At 36.6% G+C, this 26,663-nt stretch overlaps 1 protein-coding gene across 1 annotated transcript in view; it reads right to left on the bottom strand.

Moving 5' to 3' along the window:
* LOC308687291 (adhesion G protein-coupled receptor L3) overlaps positions 1-26,663 on the bottom strand; it is a gene marked incomplete at its 5' end in the record, with an annotated part of 274,566 nt that overhangs the window by 85,265 nt on the left and 162,638 nt on the right. Inside the window, 4 exons of the mRNA XM_081359704.1 lie at positions 1,132-1,170; positions 9,098-9,283; positions 10,185-10,288; positions 14,574-14,918. Coding sequence (XP_081215830.1) covers positions 1,132-1,170; positions 9,098-9,283; positions 10,185-10,288; positions 14,574-14,918 — 674 coding nt within the window. The remainder of the gene's footprint in view (positions 1-1,131; positions 1,171-9,097; positions 9,284-10,184; positions 10,289-14,573; positions 14,919-26,663) is intronic.

Below are 26,663 nucleotides of genomic sequence, written 5' to 3'. Positions count from 1 at the left end.
ACAATGATCATTTCCAGCACACAGTTAAAATATACCTAAAATATATTTTTTATAAAGTGCAAATAAATACACTTTTAAAACATAAACTGAATTTCCATTTCAAGTATATTTTTCTAAAATATATTTTTAGAAAATATACTAAATCATTATTTTAAATTATTTTATTATTAAATACAATTATTTTAAAGTGTTAAAAGTTTGGTATATTTAAAAGTATTGTGAAAATAGGTCAAATCATAATGTTAATATACTTTTAATATAATTAAAGATAGTACATTGTTTTGCTAGTATATCTGCAATGTACTACTGAAAAAGGGAATACATTTCAAATACAATAAAGTATACTTTTTCTCAATAGGGTACACTTTAAAAAAGTGCACTTTGCACTTAAAAAGTGCACTTTTACTTTAAAGTACATTTTAAATCATTATGTTTTAATCTTTTGTGGTGCTTTAAACAAGTACACTTATTTTGATGTGTTGATTAACATACTAAAGCACATGTAAAGTACTAATTATAATAATTTTAACTGTAGTGTGCATATATTAAATGCACTGAACTGTAACTTCATCTTCAAAATTGTGCACTTAAAATATATATTTAAATACATGACATACATATTTCAGTAGAAAGTACATTAAAATATTCTACTGTACACTAATCATATTTCAAAGAAAATAGAATTATAAATTTACATATAAAGATGTAATTTAAGTCCTACTTAAATGGGTCACAAAATCACTCTAAATGTCAATAACTGCATTTAATATAAATTGAAACTAAAATACATTTTCCTTTAATTGCAATTAACATGCAATTATGTGTCAGAGTGTTAAGTAGCCTGCATTCATTTAAAGTATACTATTACCATAATAATTAAAAGCATGCTACAGTGTACTTCTTTATTTCAAATAGAAGTGTTTAAGAGTGTGTGGATGATTATGGGTAATTTGCAGAGGTGAAGCTGAAAATATGTCAAGGCCTCATTTGACAACAATATGACCATACAAAAACATGGGGAACATGGCTTAAGTGCAAATGAAGAGAAAAGCATGAGCTCAAACACACACAGTGGGATGGAAGCCACAGCAGATGTGATGAAAGTGGTATAAATATAAAGAGGAAAAATACCTGGACAAAATATCGACATGAACGCTCCCTTTTCTGCAGCTGAAAACCCAAAGAAGACGAGTTGCTTTAGTATCAAGAAGAAAATTTGACACTCTCAAGGACTTACACAATAAACACAACAAAGCATCTTCAAGCAAATAATCACTGGGTTGAACAAAAGCAAATTCTGTCCCATACTTGATGCAATCTAATGCACCTTTCTGTATTATTGAATATGTTAAATGAATACAGAATCTGTGTTGATGTGCAAGTGAATTGTACAAAGTGAATGTTCATCCCCATTATGAATGGCTCCATGGGAATCTATAGTTTCTATTCTGTTCTATTTAAAGTGTCATTTGCGTTTGGTGTGAGAGAGGCTTTGAAAGCGCATCATTTACATAAATCACATCCTACTGAACCCAGAGGAAAAGATTAATCCACTTTTGCATGTATGAGACAGATCCAAAAACTTCAACATGTCAGAAATGGCCTGCTCAAAAGAGTGTCGTACACTGTAAGAAAAAAAAATTAGTAGAAAAATCTGTAGAGAAATGTACAGGAAAAACACTGTGAAAAATCAATACGGAAACCGCCTGCATAGTAATACTGAACACTGAACCCTATTCTTACAGACTTTTGGGCTGGTTACTGCTGTTTTGTTGGAGTATGTGACATTTTCATTTTGATCAATTCTATATACATTATGCATTATAAATACGGTGCAACCGGACGTTTACAGTTCTCAACTATATTTTTATCAACTATATCTATTTATGCAACATAGCGGCTGACAGATTCAACACATCTTCCTTACATCTTCAGAACGTTCAAATTTTTAACAAATAAGTGTATTGCATGACAAAGATTGCATCAGTTACCCCATTTGATTATGTACTTTCAGAAAGAGCCCGCCCACACTCTCTTCTGATTGGCTGAGATTTGTGATTGGTTTGTGATTTTGACACGTCTTGTTGTCATGTTACGTCTGCCGCGGACAAACAAATCGCTTGCCATTAAAATCGTAACGCAACGTTTTTTTTTTTTTGCCCTGGTTGTCATTGATTTATTATAAATAATTCTATCTTCAGCAAGTTCTAAAAGAAAGAAAGAAAAAATAAATGATCTGCAATTGAATTACCTTTTATAACATTTTATTGCATTTATAAATATTTATTTCAATAGATTATCAAAAAGACATATTACTCTAAGGTTATGTATAACATTTCCGTTCAAAAGTCTGGAGTCCTTTTTATTCATGCATTAAATTGATCAAAAGTAACAGTAAAGAAACTTATTAATAATTACTTTATTAATAATTGGGACAAATTTCCAGCAAAATAATAATAATAATTATTATTTTTTATCATTATTATTATTATTAAACACTGACATAATATATTTCACTCATGCCATGACACCCCTTCTGTCACCAATGAGAGCAAGACTCAAGGAGACCAAGCTCATTCCCAATCCCAACATTTCATGTTTTTACATTTAGACAGGGTAAAAGGTTTTTAATCTGGTTTAGGCCGTCTTGAAGAACCGGGCCTTCAGTTTGACAGCTTCTGATTGTAGTCGTGATTGCACAAACTCTTCTCGTCCCCACATGAGTAAAGAGCAGCGAGGCCTGTGTGTGTGTGTGTGTGTTTGTAGTCCATTAATTATTGAGTCTCACAGAGGAAGAGCGAGGGATGGGAACAGATAAAAATAAATAGCAGGCAGGTTTGTCGTCCCATCTCTGCTGGTGCCCGAATGTTAATGCGGGATGATTCTGTGTGACGGCAGCCATCTTTAGCAGCACCTGTCTGAGATCACAGCTCTCCTGCAGATCAGCACATTACTTTCAGTCTTTAGCAGCTCCTGTTAGCGCCTCTTCAGGTTCCCTACTCTGTAAAGTATCTTGATCTTGCTTTTAGTGTTTCAAAGCTCTTTGGCTCGGCCCAATGTCGCAAAATCAAGGGATTCTCGACTGACAGTGTACGTCTGTAGCCTATCTTTACAATCTGAAAAGCACATGAAAGTAATGGATACCTGCCTGCCATGTTCTCATATGATAATTTCAGTAATCCAGAGTGACATCCAGTTAGCATTTTGGAAATAACTATGTTTATATTTGGCAGGACAAACAAATAACGAGTCAAGAAGGAGATGCGTATAGCATGAAAAGGTCAAGTCAAAAGCATTGCATTGTGCAATAATATTTTCAGCACAGTTTCTTTCGCTAATTTAGTAGTTAAACAAAGATTTGGCATAATTTGAATCGCTTACATATACTGCAGAAATAGCAAGAGTAGTATTTTAGTATGCTATTTTGAACATGGAGAATGATTATAAATACATGTCATTTGAATCCGTGTTGTTATTGTTAACTCAAACTATGAAAAGTCATTTTGAAATAAATATTAGATGAAAAAAATACAATTGCCTTGGTAACTAACTTAAATTAAATAAACTGAAATACTACAATTACTAAAACTGAAACTGAAAAAAAAAATTTTTTTACATTGAATAGTAAAAAAAAAAAAAAAAAAAAACATTTTAATGAAATTCCATGCAATTAAAACTTAAAATTTAAAAAAAGAAAATGAAGTTTAAGTACTAAAATTACTAAAACTGAAATAAAATAAATAAATGTTAAATAGCAATATAAAAAAAATAAACAATAAAAAATGACAATCATACAACAAAAATGATCAAAATTAAAATTGAAAATATTAAAATAAAAGCTAATTAAAAATATGAATAAACACCATAATAGTATATGAAAAATACAAATTTAACACTAAGAATAGATCCATGTAATTAAAATGGCACAATTTAATATTTGTTTGTATCATATTGTTAGCTAAGTCTCAGAGTCTCTAATGTGCTTTTGTTCAATATTTTTGCACAAGCCGCTGCTAATGTTGTTAAGACGTAGTGGCAATAGATGGCTCACTAGATTCTGAACAGAGCTGATATGTTTTAAATCAGTGATCTATGTATTGAAGCAGATGTTGGTTGAGTCTGAAGCTCTACCTCTGCGTTCACAGCAGTTTAGGTCAACCAGCTGTGAAATTCAAAGGCAGATTGGGTTTAAAATTACCGCTTAGATTAATTAGCATGAAGGCGAGGAGAACGGCCTCCGTCAAAAGGTGTGAGTGTGACGCACACTGATCACTGCTGCTGTGGAAAGTGAAGTTTGCAGAAATGTGGGTGGAAAGAAAGTGTGAATTTCACAGAAGATGCGTTAAAACAGGTGTCTGTGTTCCATGGTTGGGCTTCCCAATCTGAAAATTACAGCCAAGTTAATTAATTTTGAGCGTTCCTTTAGCGCAGACAGTAGAGCCTGCCGCTAGAAGCACCAAGGTCTTGGGTTTGATTCCCAGGAAATGCATGAACTGATCAATTATAACGCATAAAGCAAAACGCAAACAATTTAATTATAATTGTGTTATTTTACAGAAAACAATGGCAGTTCTAAAGGATCGGGGCCTGGTCACTTCATGTGTTTTAAGACCAGGAGCCCTATCATACACTCTGCACAATGCGGGGCAACGCAGTGTTTTTTGCTAGTTTTAGCCCGACGCAGTTATCATTTTCACATCCTGCACCACGTTGTTTATGGGGAGACACGGCAGGCAAAAGCATTGTTTTTTTTTTTCACTAGTCAATTTTGAGATTTTGGACTATTTGTCTTCAATAACATGTCTTCTTTCAGACTTGTGGTGAAAAAAGTCCAAAATACACATTTAGGTCTTTATTTTACTACACTTTGTCTATTTGCGCCTGTAGATTTCTCCTAAATTAAAAAAAAATTGGTGTTCTAAATCATCCCGCTGCTCTGCGATCACTGTCTGCACCCTGTCATCACATATACCTTTGGAAAGCTCTATCTCTCCTGTACAATGTTGTCGGATCCAAATATGGTAATTTCCTTTTTATCACCAACCAATCGTGAAAGTACAATGGGGCATTTAACTCTAAAAGCGAAATCTCATTGGCTGATGTCAATTTCTGACAACGTGATTCGTTCAGATGCATCACGTGACGTGCTCTGACATTTCCAGAGTGTGTTTTTGACTGTTTTTTACTGGGGTTCAGTTCAGTTGAAGGCCATAAATGCTGTGTTATAAATTTTGATGTGTTTTAGTTTGTATTGTTGATTGCTAATGATTTGATAAGATATTTTGTCTGTAAATAGTTGTTTCCACTAAAAAAGTACACAAATTACAATACAAATCTTTAAAGGCCGTTTTCTCAAAATGGGTTTTTTCTCATACTCTGAGCCAGAAATCTCCACTTCAGCAGCACTTACATACACCAAACTTTCCAGTTGTATTCCTGTGCACATAGGGTCCCAGGTGTAAATGCCATCTGAAATGCTTTCAAGACGGATTTAAATCCGATCACTCAAACCACTTCAGGAGTTGGTCTGAGAAACATTCCAGATGAAACTGGACAAACGTAAATGCATCTGGTTGTTGAAGCCACATGTAAACATACTCCTTGAGCACTTGCTTGCATAAAGGATCTTTAAAGTTTGACTTAATATAATATGTATAGGGTTAAAACATTTTAATTAATTGCATGGTTTGTGAATGTTGCCATTCCTAAAGTTATCACCTTATATTTAATTTTCTCACTGAATCCAAATTTTATTGGCATTTGGTTCCTGGGATTGTTAATTTAGGACCCTGTGTAATATTAGTACACACCAACACTCGCACACAATGTCTAAATAAATCGTCTTTGTTCACTGAGTGTCTGATCTAGACGTCAGCGTGTGACGACAAACAACACGGAGAAAATCTGGAGAAAATAACGTCAAAGCGAACCTCTTTAACTCCACAGAAACTTTAATAACGGCAGTGATTATTCATGCCGCATACTGTCCTCAGAGCGATAGGAGGCTCAGGACGGTGAGAGTTTTTCTTCGCCCGAGTGAAACCTATTTTTAAACGGACGGCTGACTGTGAGGAGAAACACAGGGGATCATTCATCCTGACAAACACGGACATCATTAAAAAAACACCCACTGCTCTCCTCCTCCTGCTCTCCATACTGACTGCATCAAAGAGGAAGTTTCTCATTCACGCTTTATCTTGCTCACTCTTTTTTTTTCTTTTTTTTTTTCTTTGTCTTCTGGTAAAGTAAAAAAATAATAACAATAAGTTATGTTTAGCTTTTCCAAACCATTGTCACGTATCACATCTAAACTGGTCTAGACTATGTGTCATGACGTCCAATGGAGTCCGGATACATCAAACTAGTTTGATTTTCAGCCTCAGGCGGCACGTCTAAGAACAGTTTGATGCATTTTGCATGTAAAATTCACAAACTCCACCAGCTCTAATCTGATTGGCTGGCCTTTACCCATTTTATTCAAGGTTAAGTTTTTATGTCCACCTGGACGCAGTATACAAGTTGCCATGTTGAATTCAATGTACATTTCTGAGGAAGAGAAATGTACTGTATTTGGCAATGCTTGTGAGATTCATGGCATTGAGTCTCTGAAAGACATTCAAATGCACTTAATGGCAAGTTTTCAAGGATATTCTGCTAAATTAGCAGCACTTTGGCAGGATATGCTAGAGAACACTTGGATTTTCATTCAGTTCTGTAAACTATTGATTAAAAGGGACAAATTTACGCAATATTTGCTTAGTGCATTGTGTTATTAGCTTAGAAACATGCTAACATCACCATTCAGGTGTTGTGATGACGTTTTTGTGGTGGCAGAAAATGATCGTTCTGCAGTAGCAGTCTATAGAGGCCACAGAATGAAAGAATAAAAAAGGTAATTCCGAGATTATCTCTCACATTTTTTTGAAGAAAAATCTGAATTACGAGATATAAACTTGTTATTCTATCTTCTTTCCTCAGAGTTGCGAGTTTATGTCCTGTAATTGTGTTTTTTTTTTTTTCAGAATTGTATAAACTCGCAATTGCAAGTTATAAAGTCCAAGTCAGAACTGTGATATAAAAAATTTATTAAATGTTGGGGCTAATACATTATGTCCTATATGAACTGCATCTGTGAATATTATGTAGACCTATTTTTTACATCAAATTAATGCTTTAATAGTAGACTAATCGTCACAGGTTCCATCATGCTGTGGCTTGCAACCATACACGTCTGTTTAGCTTCAAAGGGCGTCTTCCACGACGCTTATGAGATTCATAAGCTAGTTATTTTAGCTTATAAAGTTTTAAATATGGATATTTTCCTTATACAAATGCATTGCTTCAATTCAGAAGGCCTTTATTAACCTACTGGAGTCGTGTGGAGTACTTTCATGATGGATGGATATGCTTTTGCAGGCTTCAAAATCTCATCCTCCATTCACTGCCATTATAAAGCTTGGAAGAGCCAAGACATTTTTTTTAATATATCTCCGATTGTATTCTTCTGAAAGAAGAAAGTCACCATATACATCATACACAGATCGGATATGACCCACAAACGTGTCAGCAGGAAAAAAACACATGGATTCCGATATTCTTAGATCAGTTTCAGGCCTCATTCATATGTGGAAATAAATCTGATATGAACCAGACACATGCATTTGCGTCTGCTATGTAAGAGGACAGATCGGATTGCCCTGTTAATGCGAGTTTATACCTCATTGAAAAAGCGATGTCATTGAAATGACGTCAACTCAGGTGGACACTAACAGCCATCACATGACTCTTTTCAATGGTGCAATGAAGGACGAAGGCTCAACCAAGTGGATTTATGCTTAAGTTTTATCTTTTGAGCCTTTGGGACGAAGAGACAGTGACCTTTAAAGATGGTGAGGAAAGGAAAAAGCTTGTATTATCATTTCATCTGCGTCTATTGTAGATCACGCCATTTTACTTCCTTTTCGGCCTAAGCTTATCTGGGTCAGACGACTACCTTCGGTTTTTTCGCCCAGTGTATCGTGTAAATGCAGATATCGGATATGGATCACTTTGAAAAGAAGATGTAAGCAGGTCTGAAAAAATCGGATATAGTCAAAACAAATCGGAAGTGGGCATCTGCAGTGTAAATGCAGCCTTAGATTTTTGTATGTTTTCACTGTTTTACAAATAAGAGAACCAAAGTTGCTTCCTTCACTAATGAGAAAAAAATGTCTGAGTGCACCTTTAAGTAGCCGTGTAATAAGCAGGATAATACTAGTCAGACGGTCATTATCACAAGATAAATACTGACAGATTGATCAGGACTCCAACATGAAGCAGAGATTTTATTCATTGCTACTGTACACTCTGTGCTCTCTTTCGTCTCACATAACAGAATAATTTCAACTCAGATCAATATTTCATGTCCCTTTATTTATGCATCTGGTAAGTAGCTGTGTAATGAGCTTTGCACCAGGGTCTCGATCACCCCGTCGGGGTTTATATTTGTAATAATGACCGGCTAACTGTGCATCCATTACTATTCTGCTTTGTTTGCTTCTGATTGCTTTTAGAGGGAAAAGCTGCCCATAACTGCTGGTTCTAGGATCGGTTTTCTCCGTAATAATATCTTATTGGCTAAACAAATTTGCCAAACGATGTAGTGCATATTGTGTTTGCGCTTTGGAGAGCGTCACAGGTTTCTATTTTCAGCATGTTTAGCAGTGTTAAGAAATGTAGCCAATCACAAGCATATCTGTTGATTTCTTGAATGCAATGGCCAATCAGAGTTAGTACTGAACAAAAACTCAGGTGTTTTTTAAGGGGGTTCTGCATGCTAGCAAATTATCATTATCCTCTCATTATGACAAAGTTTATATTTGTTATATATAACGACGCTTCGCGCTGGTGCCCTCATCACCCTGTCGGGGGTTTATTCTGAGATAACAACCGTCTGGATGTACATTATCCCTTACATCAACATCACCAAGATTTTCTGTAAAGCTGCTTTGGACCAATGTGTATTGTGAAAAGCGTGATAGAAATAAATTTACTTGACATTTGACTGATAAATGTTGAATTTATTTGATATTTTATTGTTGTATGATACACACAGTACCTTGTTGAGGCTCCGGGCGGCGCTGTCTTTTCCCCCAGGGGTGAGATTCCGGAGCTGGATGTCCAGCAGGTCGATGAGGTGACCCATAGCCCGTACAGTGTAGGTGATGTCCCCCGCATGCATGTGGCCCTTGGTCTGTTCGGAAAGCTCACGGGAGATTATGGCAGCAGGTTCACCAGCTCTGATCTACAACACACACACAGTGAACACTGAGTCAAAACTCATCACACAAACTGGAGTGAATGTGAGTTCATAAGTGTGTGTGTGTGTGTGTGTGTGTGTGTGTGTGTGTGTGTGTGTGTGTGTGTGTGTGTGTGTGTGTGTGTGTGTGTGTGTGTTTTACACTGTAATACTTTTCAGGGGGTTCAACCAACAATTTGCTTAGTCACCGCTGTCTTTGCGTATTAAGCTGGCATAAGAGAATGTGTTTAACATAGCACAAACTGCACACATCACCTTTAACAAAACATTTCACTTCAAAAAATATATATTTTGAATGTTTGTTTTTTATCTGAATGAACTGATCAACTAAAAATGATTATGCTGCATGAAAATGTAGCTTTCTGGCAGTCAGCAAAACTGAAGGTGTTAGATTAGGTGTTAGTGTTCCTGTAGCTCAAACAGTAGAGCGTGACGATAAACAATACCAAGGTCATGGGTCTCTTGATTCCCAGTAAATCCATGAGTGTTTGATTAGGGTTGGAGATGAACTGTGCAGGACAGTTGATCGGCAGGAGCAGGATTGGGCACCGCTGATGTACAGTATACTATGAAAGTCATTTTAGATAAAAGTTTCTCAGGGATGTAACCATCAAGGCTATAAGCTTAAAAAGTGTATTTACAGTCAATTTAACCATAAGGATATTGGGACGCAGTTTTAGGGATACAAAATCACTAAGATAAAAACTCTAGCCCCGATATAGCTTAAAAAATATAAATAATAATAACAGTTATCTATAATAATATTATTAATAATTGTTATTATTATATTGTATGTGTGTGTGTGTGTGTGTGTGTGTGTGTGTGTGTGTGTGTGTGTGTGTGTGTGTGTGTGTGTGTGTGTGTGTGTGTGTGTGTGTGCTTAAACCTTCTGGTTGACTATGTTGACCCATGTGGAGGTGCAGTTGCTGAGGTTGGGCCCCTGCTGGTCCCACAGTCCCTCGGGCCCCTGGCAGGCAAACATGGCCGTCCCTGCACAGAGAAATGAGTCATTTCTGCCTTTCACTGTTGTGTGTTCATATCATGCTTTGTTATAGGAACATAAACACATAAATATTAACATTAAAAGAGTCCCGTCCTTCACTGCTTTATCTAGAGATGACAAGAAACACTGTGATCAAACGTCTGTGATCATAAAAGAATGTGTAATTACTTCCTCTGATGGAGATAAAATCACTGCAGTGTGTGTTTGTGTGTGTGTGTGTGTGTGTGTGTGTGTGTGTGTGTGTGTGTGTGTGTGTGTGTGTGTGTGTGTGTGTGTGTGTGTGTGTGTGTGTGTTCCCTGAAGTGCAGTGGTAAAGGTCAATTAATGCTCGTGGAGGGAGACATCTCATTCTCAGCTCTAATTAGAAGGACAGAACGGGGGGAAAAAAAATGTCATATTCTTCCACTCGGGTGACTCTATCAGCACTCAGGTGTGATCACTCACAGACACACACATTCACACACTCCAGATGTCCTGCTGCTGCCAGACCCGACAAAAACACTGACAACAGAAATTTGATTAAAGACACCAATGTTCAATAAAGAAATACATGCATTATTCATATGATAACAATAAAAAAATGAAAGCTGCAAGCAGCATTTAGCGTGGTTCAAGCATTTAAGGCCTTTAAGGCCTACACACATGCGTAAAAATACATTAAGTTTTATTTAGCAAGCATTTAACCACAGACAAGGGCGTAGTTTGTGGGGGGGATGGGGGGGAGATAACCCCCCCAATATTTAAATCTATGCATTACAACCCCCCCAATATTTATAACATGATCACAATATCAGGAGGCATACCCAAACTTCAACCCCCCCAATGTTCAAACCAAATCTACGCCCTTGACCACAGACATCATAGATGGAAAAGTCCATTTACAGCCAATACAGGCAATTTAACATAGTAAATATATGGTTTTCATAGCTTTTCGAAAGTTATAGCGCCACCTATGATCCGATCTCCATTAAATTTTGCATGCTTCTTTAGAATTTTCGTTTAGGATTTATAGGCTTTTGAGTGTATTTTGCCACACCCATTTTCTAAATGACCCTTTTATAGCCAAACAAATGAAAATTTTCAAATATGTTTATAATTATTGATCTAGAGAGTCCAGAGAATTGTACTGCACTGGTTTGGTTCCGATTGGGACCTAAGACTAGTTCACAAAAATAGGTTTTTAATATATTCGCAAATATTTAATGAACTGTTTGACTGACAGCAGTGGTTCTTGAGGCAAAGTTGTTCAGTATGAGGATATCTATCAAATGATGAATGAATATTGTGTGGATGTGTAACACCATGTTATTATAGAGCCGTAAAACTCGTTAGTTCCAACTAGTGGCCGATTTCTTTCAAAATTCTTACAGACCTCTAGGGACATGAGTCGAACATGCCCATCGAGTTTCGTTCTGATCGGCCTCCGAAAACCTTGTCTAATAGGTGCTCAAACTTCATTGGCTGATGGCGGCCATGTTTTTCGAGATACGCCAGTGTCCTCAAATATATACATGGCACCTTGAGCCAAGACACTGCATACCAATTTTCAAGTCAATCGGACTAACCGTCAAGTGGTCATAGCCCTTTTTGTTTTCATGTTATAGCGATTTTTTTTTTACTGTGACCTCAGATTGAACTCATACATATGTGTACCGAGTTTGGTGAAGATATCTCATTTACTTCTCGAGTTATAGCTATTTTAGTAAAATAGGCTCCTCCCACAACGTTCGTTTTGGCGCCCCTTAGCGACCGTGAATCGAAATTTCAACTTTATTTAGATAATTATTGATATTCAGACTCCATAGAACCTTTCTGCACTGGTTTGGTTCCGATCGGGCAAGAAACCTAGGACTAGTTCGCAAAAGTAGGTTTTTGAAAAAATTCAAAATGGCGGAAATATTTCCGGAGATGTACATTTTGTTCATCAGGAGTCCAGCTTTCCAATGATACAAGACACTTGAGTCTATGACATACGGTCTAGGAGTTATGAGCAGTTTCGCACTTCCGGTCGCTGTAGCACCACCTATTGGCCAATCTGGGCCAAGTTTCAAGTCTCTAGCACTTACGGTTTGGTCTGCATGATTCGTTTTACAGCAGAAGAAAAATAAAAATCAGGACAATTACAATAGGGTTTCAGCACTTCGTGCTTGAACCCCCAAAAATAGCTCTGCCAAATCATGAAGCCCATTAGTCTACATATAGGGGAATGTTTATAATAAAAGTAACATTGCATCAATGTATTAATCCTTGTAAAAATAGCTAATTACCTAATTAGCTAATAAACTTTTTTGCTTTTAATTTTATTATAATCTTAATTAATTAATTTACATTTATGCAATATACATCAATTTATGCTAATTGTTTTACATAACTTTTTAATTTATTTTACTATTTATTTATTTATTTTAGAATGTTGTTTTTTTATTTACATTTATTGATTTTTTACATAACTTTTTTGCTTTTGATTTTATTACAATATATGAATGTATTTATTTATTTATTTACATTTATGCATATACTTTTAGATTTATGCAATATACAGTAATTTATGCAAATTGTGTTACATAATTTTTGTTTTTGCTTTTATTTTTTTATTATATATACATATTTTTTTACATTTACATTTATGGATTTGCTTTTACAATTACAATAATTTAGTAGAAGTTTTTTATCCAAAGAGACTTACAAGAGAGGAACAAAAGCAAATTAAATGTTTAATATAAAAGTTTTACTCTTACTTTTGATCAATTTAAATCATCCTTGCTGAATAAAAGTATTAAATTTCACAAACTTTTGAATGGTAGTGTATATATATATATATATATATATATATATATATATATATATATATATATATATATATTTTTTTTTTTTTTATATATTTTTGTTGCAGTTGTTTTGACTAATGAGTTTAGGAATATGTGAATGTGACACGTGTTACTCTAAGAAATGTCCAGAGGACAAATCCTCCAACTGCAGCTCCAGTCTGGCGCTTTGAAAACTTCAAGAACAAACAACTAATCATGAAGAAACTGCCAATCACCCGAAACCATGGAAACCAGCCAGTCTGCAGTCGGGAGGACGGGAAATGTTTTGATGTGAGCAGAATGCAGCAAGAGAAATGAGGGGAAATATAATTTAGGGAAAGAAAACCAGAGGAAACAGACAGACAGAGGTGAAAGAAGATGACAAAAAGAAAGAGAACGAGAGAGAGTGAAGGGAGGATGTTTCTCGGCGAGCTGTGGCGTGTTTGATGCATGTGCTGCGTTTGTGTTATTTGTGCTCACGCTGTGCATCTGCTGCACATCCAGAGATTGACTAATAACCACGGAGAGAAAAAAATACAATCCAAACCACACACCCGGGTTACCAAAACAAGGTGTTAAACATGTAGTAACACGGGTTTATTTGCTTTGTAAAAACTGGTCAAGGAGTCACTATATGATTGCTAGCATGTTCTAGGTTAAGGTGACCAGCTTTCTGAAATCGAAACCAAGTTCAGAGGTCAAAATATTATTTAAATCTCACGTGTTATTATCTATGAAGGTGCAGGGCCGGTCCTAGTTGAGGGAGGACGGGTTGGCGGGGGGATTGAGTCAAATATTTAGTGATGGTGTGGCGTGGCGAGAGATTTATAGCTGTTTTTTGTAGCTTGGATTCTGGTCAGGAACAAGTGTAACAAGGTGAAGAAAAAAAAAAATCCCAAAAATTTACACAAATTACCCCCCACAATTTTGGGAAGTAGTTTTACCCTGTGTGAGCGAAGTCAATAAGTCTTAGTCCATTGCAATAATATTAACTAACATTTTCGGGAAAAAGAAAATCCTCTCCAGATCAAAATGACCTGAACACAACATAAGGGTTAAAAATAAATACATAAATAAATAAAAACCTTGCAACATGTACTGTGCTACTGTTGTTCCCCTATTGATGGTTTGATTGCCTCTGTTGTTCTCATCATTAGTAATTCGCTTTGGATAAAGGCATCTGCTAAATGATTAAATGTAAATGCATATCTATGAATTAAAAACACAGGGACAATATAGAGTGTTTTGTGAAATAATAATAACAACAATTATCATTAATTATTACAAATGCACTATCATTATAAATAATAATCATGATGATGTTTGCAGGTCAAACACCCCCTAACGGTTTTAAATGCAATTCACCAAACCTAACTCTAAATATAATGTAGAAAACAGCAACCATTGCAAAAAGTAAACAGATCAAAGCAGTTGTTGACAGGTGATTCCTTGAAAAGCAACTTACCGATGGTTCCAGGCGGGCACGGCTGCTTGGCAACCTGACCCTGTCGTGTTTTGGGCCAGGTGAGGGTGGAGTCGGTGATGGGGCTGCAGAACTCCACAGCGATATTGGGCAGGACAGAGGAAGGGACGGAGCGCATGGAGGCCTCGGGAAGAGGCTGGCGGTCTGTCGTTGTGCTCCGCGTGACCGGTGTCGCCGTCGTCGTCGTCGTCGTGCCGGGTGATTTGGTTGAGGTGGTGGTTGTGGTGGTGGTGGAGGTGGAAGTGGTCGTCATGGTGACGGTAGCAGGGCGAGTTGTGGTGCGTGTTGTTGTTGTGTCCATTAAGACGTTTCCCGAGGAGGAAGATTCTGGAATCAGGAAAAATTTGAGTGAGAACACAACAAATGAGATTTAAATCAGAAAAATACACTTTTTCTGTAATTATGATCAGAAATAAATATTTAATCAGAAAAAGTAGTTACATTTATCAAGCAGCAAACTGTTTAAATGAAAATCAAGCAAGCAGTGTCCCACAGATACAAAATCACAGTTATATTCTCAGACGTGAGAATAAGTTGTATTCTTAGGGGTGGGGGGTACCTCCCTGAAATGACTTTTTGCAGGTTGGGATGTCTGTATTCTGCTGCAGACATTTATTTGTATCAGATGGTGACACACGTTTTAGTATAACCTTAGAGACTGCAAAGAAACCTTCTCCAGAAGCATTATTAGAAATTCAAACATGAAGCCTTAAAGGGATAGTTCACTTTGAAATTAAATTTTGGTATGTTTTAGCTTACCTCAAGGGCATCCAAGATGTAGGTGTCTTTGTTTCCGCAATAGTTTCAATTTTGATATTTTTAAGTCAAACGGTTCTTGTCTGTCAGTCATGTAATGCAGGTCTATGGTCACTGTCTCAAAGAGCATGCACAGAGAAGTCCAAATTAAACAATTCCCCATCGTAAGTACTCATTTATGGCCTAAAACACGCAACGAGCGGTTTGTGTGAGAAAACGAACAGTATTTATATCGTTTTTACCTCTACACAACCACATCCAAGTGATTTGAAGGCGCGCGCACTTCCTGTTGTGTGACTTGTGCGCGCGTTCTGGCTTTGTCTGCGCAAGCGCCGGAAAGTGTACATGAAGTAAAAACGATATAAATACTGTTCGTTTTCTCACACAAACCGCTTGTTTCGTGTCTTAGGCCATCAATGTGTACTCACGATGGGGAATTGTTTAATTTGGACTTCTCTGTGCATGCTCTTTGAGACAGTGACCATAGACCTGCATTATATGACTGACAGACAAGAACGGTTTGACCTAAAAATATCAAAATTGAAACTACTGCGGAAACAAAGACACCTACATCTTGGATGCCCTTGAGGTAAGCTAAAACATACCGAAATTTAATTTCAAAGTGAACTATCCCTTTAATGTTTTAGTCAGTATTATTAGGGCTTCAATGAATATTTTTGTTATATTAACACGGCTGGCGTGTTTTTTCAATTGTTTTCAATGGGAGCGCCGCGTTTTTAAAACGCCATGAGCGTAACGAGGCGCTGAGCGTCTTTTTCACGCTGAAGCGCTGAGCGTTCGGCGTTTTTTACTGGTCGGCGAGAGTTGAAGAATGTTCAACTTTTGGTAAAACGCAGCGCTCATCACTGTCACTTTTTACCCAACCGTCCAATCACAGTGGAGGAGGGGCGGGACTAATACCACACCGACCAACCGCGTCCGCCACATGATTCTGCTTGTACAACGTCAACAGATGACAACAACAAGAATAATAACGGAACAAAATCAAGAGCCAGATAAAATACATTACATTGTATTGACATTTTAATATAGAACCAACACAGAAACAAAATATGTGTGAAATGAGATACTAGTAAGATTTCGCGGATATTCCGTATCATAACAAGCAAAGTGTCTCGGTCTCAACCGTCTCAACTGAAAAAACGCTGCGCTGCCAAAACGCTCTCAAGCGCCCACAGCTGAGCGTTTTTAGCAGAGCGCCTAGCGTTTTCAGCTGGCTAATAACGCTTTGGTGGACACACGGCCTAAGAAGTGCAAGAAACCCTATTGTTTTGTCAGTTATTATTATTATTGTCAGGGTTTATCTGTGTTTTTTTGTATGTTTGGGTGGGTTTGCACTACTTTAGTTCAGTTTCTTGCATTTACACAAAAACGATATGCTTAAAACTGAGAAGTTTTTCCTTTGAGTTTTCCGCATACAGACGACACCATTATCGATCCCCATTCACAAGGATCCGCGAAAACGACTAAAAACGCTGTATTCTGCTGCTTGGCCATTAGATGGCGATGAAACACTATAGACTGAACACGTAATACGCATGTGCATGACATCCTCGTCTTCAGAGATTCGTGTTTTTGTTGTTTACACTGAGACCGTTTTCAAATACTTACACTTTGAAACCCATTTTCAAAACTTTGCATTTTCAGGCACCCAAATTACACGTTGTCGTGTAAACGAACGGCCAAAACGCACAAAAAGTTTTTTGTTGAAAACTGTGTCTTGTAAACAGCCCCTTAGTTATCTTGGTTATTCATTGTTTGATTGTCTAACCCGACGTATGACGTAGGATGTTATTACAAAGATGGGAAGAGCCAGATTATTATTCAATATAACTCTGATTGTGTTCATCTGAAAGAAGAAAGTCATATACACCTAGCATGGCTTGAGGGTGAGTAAATTATGGGAAAATTTAATTTTTGGGTGAACTGTTCCTTTAAACTTTGTGTTTTATTCAGTTCATGGTCAGTTCTCATTGCGTTATACCCGACTGTTTTGTTCTTGTTTGATAGTAAAGAGTGTTTTGTTTCTAGTTCTTTCTAAATAATCCCTTAAACAGCTGCAAATTGATCCTTTTTTCACCTAGATTGATACGGGTTGTGACAATTATTATTAGAGGTTCAAGCGCAAAAAAATATGATCTCACTGCCTACTGCTATTATATCAGACATGTAACAACTAGTAACAACAGTTATTTTAGAATCAATGAGATACTATTATATTTTGTATTAATATTTAGAATTATTTTGTTGTGTGCTTTAAAATATTTAAATAAATTTTTATTTAAGTTTTAGTTTGTTATATTAGTTACGAAATTCATTTTTTTTATACTCTTATACTCGTATACTCTTTTTAAGTAACGGAAGTGTTTTTTTTTTGTATTAGTTTACCAGAGTTTACCATGAAAAATAGAAACATCTGACAAATATGCATATTAAATATATATCTATCTCCGTTTAGTCTCTATGAAGCCCCTCCCTCCTTGCTCTGATTGGCCGGTGGATCAGTGTGTTGTGTTAGCAGAACGTTTTCATCGTCATACAGCAACTTTAAACACTAAAGAAAGTTGAAAATGAAAAAAAAAAAAAAAAAGCATAATAGATCCTCTTTAAAATGCTGAAATGGAAGGTTTGCTTTATAAAGTACAGATCCACATCATCCCGAGGAAAACAAGAAACATCACTACACCAAACTGTTTTCATTCCAGTAATTGCTCATCCATAAATCCAGAAACAGAATTGGTTTACATAGTGCAATTATCAAAGATGAAAGCAAGCAAATAAATAAATAAATAAATACATTTTGATTTTACGAAGTAGAGCTGCCGAACAATCAATAAAATCAAAACCTGTATTCAACTGCAAAAAGTTGCAATTAAATTACATACATATACCACCTGCATGCATGATAGGCTCCTAAGTGCATGCATACTCAATATAACTGTATATGCATGAAGTCAGTAAACAGACAGAATGATCTGCCGATGCAACTGCTGTCAGTCCTCCAAACACAAATAAAGGGCTAAAATGATCTGACTGGGCTGTGGGAGTCTGTGATACACAGAGCCTCCAAGGGAGATTATGTGCTAATAAACACAGAAACGGGGGGGGGGGGGGGGGGGGCAAAGCAATAAGCAAACAGAAGAGACACTGGAGAAATTATGGGTAAGGCCTACGACTCAGGAAATAACACACACGCGCGCACACACTCTTGTTCTGCAGGGTGATGTGATCCTAATGGCTCTGTGTTTGGGTGGGCAGAACATCTACAACAATCTATAATTGTTGTTACATTATCTGTTACATTACAGTTAATTACAGTTAATGCCATTTCAAGAACTGACTGTGTAAAGTGACAATTGACAATTCTGGCAAAGAACTGCCCAATTAATTAATTAATGAAGTAATTAAAGGGGGGGTGAAATGCTATTTCATGCATACTGAGTTTTTTACACTGTTAAAGAGTTGGATTCCCATGCTAAACATGGACAAAGTTTCAAAAATTAAATTGTACGTTTGAAGGAGTATTTCTGTGGCAAAAAATTGTCCTTCCGGTTTGTCACAAGTTTCGGAAAGTTTTTTTCGAGTATGGGTATGTGTGACGTCAGATGTAACGGAATTTCCTTATATGGGTCCTAAGGGCACTTCTCCGGTAAGATCGCGGGCGCGCGTGCACTCGTAGACCAGAGAAAGAGAGCGAAAGCAGTTCGCCATCAAAGCGCCCTGCCCGGCTTTTGGGAAGCCAATGTCACCAAAGAAGTGTGTTTTTGGATGCCAGGGCAAGACAACCCTGCACAGATTCCCAAAGAACCCAGCGTTAAGGAACCCGTGGATGGAGTTTGTTTTTCCTGAGCATAAACGGAGGTGTAGACTGTTTGTTCCCTGCATTTTGACGATGATTGTTTTATAAACAAAGCCCAGATCGACGGATTTGCAGATCGTCTAATGCTTAAGGATCGAGCAGTCACAATGATAAAGGTTCGGTGAGTAAAACTGCTTCTATTGTCTCTGTGTGTTGTTACTGGCTCGGCGCGTTAGCAGAGCTTTAGCTTCGCCCACACGGCACGCCTCCAGCCGCTCGTTTTTTTTTTCGGAAAGACTCGGTACAGCCTATCTTTCAGTTATAAATATAATAAAACTAAAGACTTTTTGGAGATATGAAGGATCCAATACTACTAGGTACTCAAGGTTAACAGGAGATTGAGTGACAATGAGCATTTCACCCCCCCTTTAAAGAAAGTATATAATATTTACACATATAATCATGCATAAAAAGTGCTTTCCTTATATATATATATATATTTTATTTTTTTATTTTATATATATATATATATATATATATATATATATATATATATATATATATATATATATATATATATATACATTTATTTATTTTATTTATCGTTTTTTTTTTTTATGACAAAACAATAATGGAGCAAACTATAACATGTTTGAATAATATGCCTGGACTTGATTCAAGTTTTGTGTGTATTGACCATCACTTTCTATCCAGTATCTATGACTGAATCCAGATTGATATTTCAGCAGTTAATACCTACACTTTTGAGTTAATCTCAACCCATGATACATTACATTCATGTTGATAATTGTTTGAGTGTCTGGTAGCATGAAAAGCAGATCTACATGTAAAAATTCAGTCCAGAGTTTTATAACGTGCTCCAATATCAATGAATTATTTCAGTAACTAATATTGTTTATTAATTTAAAAAACCCTGCACTTGCCCACTGTTATGAGCAATTAAAAGTTCAGCATCACCTGCTGCATGAGTTAATTCGGTTTTAAAACTTTAATAAGTCATGCCCAGAGGGCTGCTATACTTCAAAAAGAGCAAATTAACCTGATTATTAATTTTTTCTTTCTAGGTTTGGCCTTTGCTAGTTTATATATAAGGATAGCGATGACAGTGAGAAGAGAGGCTAATGGGATCAGCTAACGTCACACACTGTCCGTCAACCCACATCGCTGATTCGTTTTAAACTAAATCCACACACATTATGCATGATATCTGTTTTTATCTGACAATTTGTATTTTCTGAGGAGAATCTATTAGTTAACACGCTTCTGCATTGGCAATATTTTTATTAATAATAATAAATAAAATATTATAAGGACATATAAATACATAAAAAAAGATAATAAAAAATAAATAAATAAATAAATAAATAAAACCATTAAATGCCTTTGTTATAACCTACCATATGGCAACAACCACACATGCAAACACACTGATCTTGTGACTCCATAATAAACATCCGCAGCTTGTGAATCAATGACAGCCATGAGCGCAGCTTCCAGCATCTCTGCATCATTAAACACGAACGCATAGAGACGCATCATCAGGCACTGTGGGTGGAAAACGCTTACTCCAGCATCTCAACATAAACTCTCCCTCCACACACACACACACACACTCAGCAGCTCTGGATGACAGAGGGACTAGATGCCGCCCGATTCCTCCCAAAACCGCCTGACCATGACTAGATAAAACCTCCAAAACACTTCAGCACATCAACTCTTTTGATCTGATATCTGTGATGTCTAAAGATGATTACATACATTGCAAGTTAATGGCTTCTGTTAAATTTCAATCATACTAATTTGTAACATTTCAACTGATTATAATTTTAACAAGCAGCTTAAAATGAATATATTATAATGGTACAAACTGCTGTCAGGCTAAAAGTCTTCTTTTAATTTAAATCATTTCAAATTTACTGCACTGGAGTGACATTCAATTATGGCTCCAGCACTCATTAAGTCTTTCACAAAAATATGTTTTCCCCTAGACAATTAAATGTCATTCTGTCTGTCTGTCTGTCTGTCTGTCTATCTATCTATCTATCTATCTATCTATCTGCAAAATCATGCAACCGCCAAGAACACTCTGGCAACTTAAAACTTTAAACTTCGAATTTTTCTGGCTAGGCTTTTTTCCAGCCAACTTTATTATATAATTGTTATTTGAAGTGTGTAACTCTTCTAGTATATGTTTTTTTTTTCTTTTTCTTTTTTTTTTTTGTGATGTCAAATGCAGTCAAGCAGAGCATTTCTGGAAGCTTGCTTCCGCCACAGAATGAAAAATGTAATTGCTCACAACTCGCAATTGCGACTTTATATCTCGCAATTCTGAGAAATAAAGTCAGAATTGCAAGATGTAAACTCGCAATTGTGAGATAAAAAGTCGCAATTATTAATATACAACTTTTTAAATGTTTTATTCTGTGGCTGAAACAAGCTTCCATACATTTCCACTCTGTTATGGGCAGATTTATAGATTTATATTTTTAAATTAGGAAATTATGCTTATACAGTAAGTGGTGGATCCAGAGGGGTGGCCCAAAATTTTGTTCGCTATTTCCATTTCACCTCCTGATAAAATAAGCATTTATTTTGACGTGCGGTGCCGCGGCACATTGTTGATGTATTAACATTGAATATTAAGAAATTTGAGTATTACAGAAAACAAAAGCTTGGTGTCAGTAAGATTTTTTTTTTAAAAAAAAGAAATGGTTACACTTTATTTGAAGGTGTCATTGTTACAGTGTAATTATATATTTAAGTACTGAGTAATATTAATTAACTACATGTACTTACTATAGGGTTAGGGTAGGATTAGGATTCAGTTGAGGGTTAGTTGCATGTTATTATGCATAATTTACTGTTATTTCTATGGTAAGTACATGTAACATATGTAACAAGGACACTGTAAAATAAAGTGTTACCAAAGAAATAATACATTTATTCAGCAAGGATGCATTGAATTGATCAAAACCGACAGTAGAGACATTTCTAATGTTACAAAAGATTGTGTTGAACTTTCAATTCATCAAAGAATCCTGAAAAAAAAAAAGAAAATAATAATGGTTACACTTTATTCGATGGTCCATTCTACAAACTAAGGACCTCTTTTAACTACAAGTCAACTAAACCTCATTAGAGTATTAGTAGACTGTTAGGTTAGGGTTAGGGTTAGGGTTCGGGCTAGTAGAATAAGTTGACATGTAGTTGACATTAATGAGAGCTAGTTGACATGTAGTTGCAAAATTTCTTATAATTAGTTGAATGTCTAAAGTGGACCATCGAAATAGAAGTGTTCACAAATGAATCATAATTTCCACAAAACTATTAAGCAGTTGTTTTCAACATTGATAATAATAAGAAATCCCCTAACTTCTCATTTTACAAAAATTTGCTAATGGGTCATGATTAATTGCAATTTTATTACTTTATTATTTTTTATCGCATTTTTATTAAATAAATGTGTGAAATTGGGTAACCTATTTGCTAGTGATTATTTGATTTTCAGAAGTGTTCATTGTATCTTGTGGAGCAGTTAAACAGAGAGGCTGCACACTGCAGAGCCAGTGGGGTGGAGCTTGACACAATGATGGAGCTAGATTGTCCAATCACACCCATAACCCTACCATTAAGGGTATGCGCGTGACATCACCATCGGCCGGAGTGACTGTGGTTACGCCCACTGAGTGGCAGAAAAACTGAGCATTGGTTTTCAGCGTGAATGCCGCGAAAAACACACAAAACACAACTAAAACGGGAAAGAGCTTTGCGATTGACTGTACAACTAGATTTGACAAGTAGATTTAGATCAACTAGATTTTAAATCTGAGGTATATTTTTACAGATTGCCGAAAGCTACAGAACAGAGAAGCAAATGGATCGCTGCATATAGAAACAACTGGACTCCAGGCAGCGAAAGGTGGATTTGTGTCAATACACTGATTTTAGGGGTAAAATCATACCCTATATATTGTTTTGTTGTATATTGTATTGACAAACTCATCAATTAAATATTTACCATCGTATATTCTGCATAATTGGATGTTTTTAAATAAACACTGACAAGTTTACAATATGAATAAATATGACATTGATATAAGTGATCACCCAGATTTAGACCTACCTATGTTGTATTTATATAAAGCGTTCACAGGCAAATTTGCTTTATGTATTTCCCCGACGTCGAAATCAGGCACATATAAATGTCAGGAAAAATTATTCCTGACTGCATATCAATATTCATGGATCACTGGATCTTTGGTAAGTTGTAAGGAACACTATATCGAGTCCAACCTTTAGTTTAAACTGATAATTGTTTGTTTTACTGATTACTTTCAGTTTCCCCTATTAAATCCAGTCACACAGCAGGCTCTTTTGCCATTCAGTTCTGGCCGGAAAGTGACATCAATGCATACCCTCTATTCCTAAACATAACTCCACCCATTAGGTCCACAGAGTTGGAGCTGGACTACATCAAGCTCCACCCATTATGTCCAGAGAAGGGGAGCTGGACGTCATTTGACTCTGCAGTGAGCACCACTTGGATGAACACCTGACTGCCCAAAACTGCGTCTTACCAAGATATCTAATCAGAGCTTGTGATTTTCACAAGTTTTTTTTTTTTTTTTCAGCTGAGTGTGCATTATGCTTTAGACGGTCAGTGGGCTCGAGAGACAAGAATGAATCATTTTATACCTCACAGGAAACTCAATTATATGGTCAATCTGTAAATCTGTCTCGTTCCGCCTCTCAGTAATTTCCTATCCATGCAAGAAACATTTTTAAAACATTCGGTCCATTATCAGGATTGACGGCAGATGCAACGCGTTCCGCGGCAACGATTCGCGTTTTAGCCGATGTGCTATTACACTTAATTTGAAGTGCTCTTCTTGTCATAATTATCTCTCGTTCCTCTTCTCAGCACCAAAGAAAATGAAGAGAAGTTTCTCTCCCTGTCAGAAATAGCTCATTACTTTGAATTGTCTCTCTATTCTGGTGTCTTATCAGTGTGAGTGAGAACTGGCTCGGCTCATTCACGTCTGGCAGAAAGATGAAGCATCTCTATCATTGCTCAGTCACAGCCATTTTTTTAATTAACATTTGGACCGTTTTCACAGTTCCCATCATGGCTGGTTATGGTATTGCAGGGTAAGGTGCAGACACACACACAGACACACACACTTTGCTTTGTTTTATACTCTCTGATTCCCAACACATGGGACAAAAACTCTCACTTTTTACCTGCTGTTTCCAACATTTACACTTTGATATTAAAATAATAATACATTTAATATTAAATGAAAATGTCTCTGATCTATTAAAACTGTTACTAGTACATCATAGGTCAAAGAACATCCAGTCAGTGCCAAAACCTTCAGCATACGCTGAAGAACACACTTCATTAACAATCAAAATACATTTATTGAATACAGAATACACTCTGAAAGCATGCGCAAGGTTCGACATTTGTTTGGGATATTTAGATAGTCTGCCTCATTTTTAGATCATAAAATTTAAGTAGATCATATTAGTAGCTAGCAACACCACCAGAAAAAAAAAAAAAAAAGACTATTGCATTCAATGCAATTCTCATTAAAGTCAACGTTAAATCAAAATTACTGATATTTTTTTCTTAATGCATGTTACTGGTCTTATTGTGAAAGATTCATCCTTGCATGTATTTATTTTATTCTTTATCTGTCTTTCTGTCTGTCTGTCTATCAGCAAAATCCTAGTAATCACCCAGAACAGCCTTGCAACCGCCTAGCAACACACTCACGACCACATATAACACCCTTGCAACCAAATAACAACCATCCAGAACATCCTAGCAACCTCCTCAGAAAGAGTTGCATCTTCTGTGTCATGCCAACTTTAAACAGAACAGGAGATTGGTCAACACATATGTTTAGTAGATTAAAGGCCCACTGAAGTGCCTTGGAATGTGCATCCTTGTATGATGCGTTGACGTAATTTCCCCTGAAACCAGAAGTTAAGGTGGGACATATTGAATGGCCCCTCCCCCTTTTAAAATAGCCTTTAGTTTAGTTTACCTCTTCATCTTTTAAAATAGCGTTTAGTTTACCTCTCAGACAGCAAGTCGTACTTGACAGCACAATGGAAGCGAAACGGAGGGCTGATGATACGTTGGATTCAATAGTAGGGGTGTAAATAAATTCTACCCATTTCATTCTTAACCAACATATAGTTGGAATAAGGAATAAAACTCAAGAGTTTGAACAACCGAACACACATCTCCAACCCACATTGCTCCGTTACGTGTCAACGGTCGCTTTGGCCAGGTGGTATTTATAGCATAGGGGGCAGGACGCTTTAGATTCTAGAGAGCATTTGATTGGACAGAAGATGTGATGAGAAGCTGAAGTCCGTGGTGACGTCATAAAAATCCATGATCCATTTTAGTGGAAGTATGGGACTGTAAGTTTTGAATGCTTATATCTCCTAATAGTGAATTTTGTCATTGTTTTGGAACACACCAGCTTATTCATAACCTTAAGCCTAACATATTCATACTAAAAGCTAAAAAAAAACAAAGATTTCAGGGGGCCTTTAAATACAAAGTACTCTGTATGTATACATTTATTTTTCCTCTTCCGAGGCCTGTTTTATGAGTGAGCTATAGTTCAACTCATCTGCTGAGGAGTCTGCAGGTCTTGACTCCGCATCGAACAATGTATTACATTATACCGAATGCCGGTTCGAGTCAAAATATTTCGAGTAGTCATGGCACAATGCAGCACTCCTCTGAGGTCACGGCTTAACATATTCCACTCTGCATATGGGCCAGATTAGGTCAATTTCCGTCTGCCTGAAGGGCCCTGCAGAGCGGAGCATTTCGGTGAGGCTATAGGCAACACTTCAGCTCCCATACCAGCTCCAAACATCACTGCGTTTGACGTTCCCTCACATGGTCTGAATATCATCAGATGGGGCATGCGAAAGCTATAACGGAGAGAGCTGCTTTTCCACACAGCGGGTCAAAACGGGAGATCGCTATCTCACACGGCACTGTCCATCACAACAGCTCAAGAAGGACGCCTCAGACATGTCAGGTTTCAAAGAAAAACAAGGTCATGTCCAATGGCATTCACTATTTTGAGACTGCATAACTAAAGCGTAATGCGCTTTAGTAAAAAAGAGTGTGCCACAAAAATAAACAGTTATTTTGAGGGAAATTTCATTTCACGTTCATATTGGTATGAAACTGTCATCTGGAACAAATAAAGACCAAAGAAAATGTTCTGCACCTCGTGGGGTTCTCTGTATGTTTTTGTGTTATGAATTGTGTTATCTAATGCGGATTCGAGATTAAGGTGATTCTGAAATGTGGTGCTTATTTTGGATTTTATCATCTGAATTTGTTGTCCTCTGATTCTCATTTAGTAGATTATATTCCAGTTTTGTGTTCTGAATCCCAAACGCAGATCTGATGTTGATTTCATGATTAGACACCG

Source organism: Scardinius erythrophthalmus (assembly GCF_964197995.2).
Source record: "Scardinius erythrophthalmus genome assembly, chromosome: 2".
Classification (NCBI taxonomy): domain Eukaryota; kingdom Metazoa; phylum Chordata; class Actinopteri; order Cypriniformes; family Leuciscidae; genus Scardinius; species Scardinius erythrophthalmus.
This window is presented reverse-complemented; position numbering and strand designations above follow the sequence as displayed.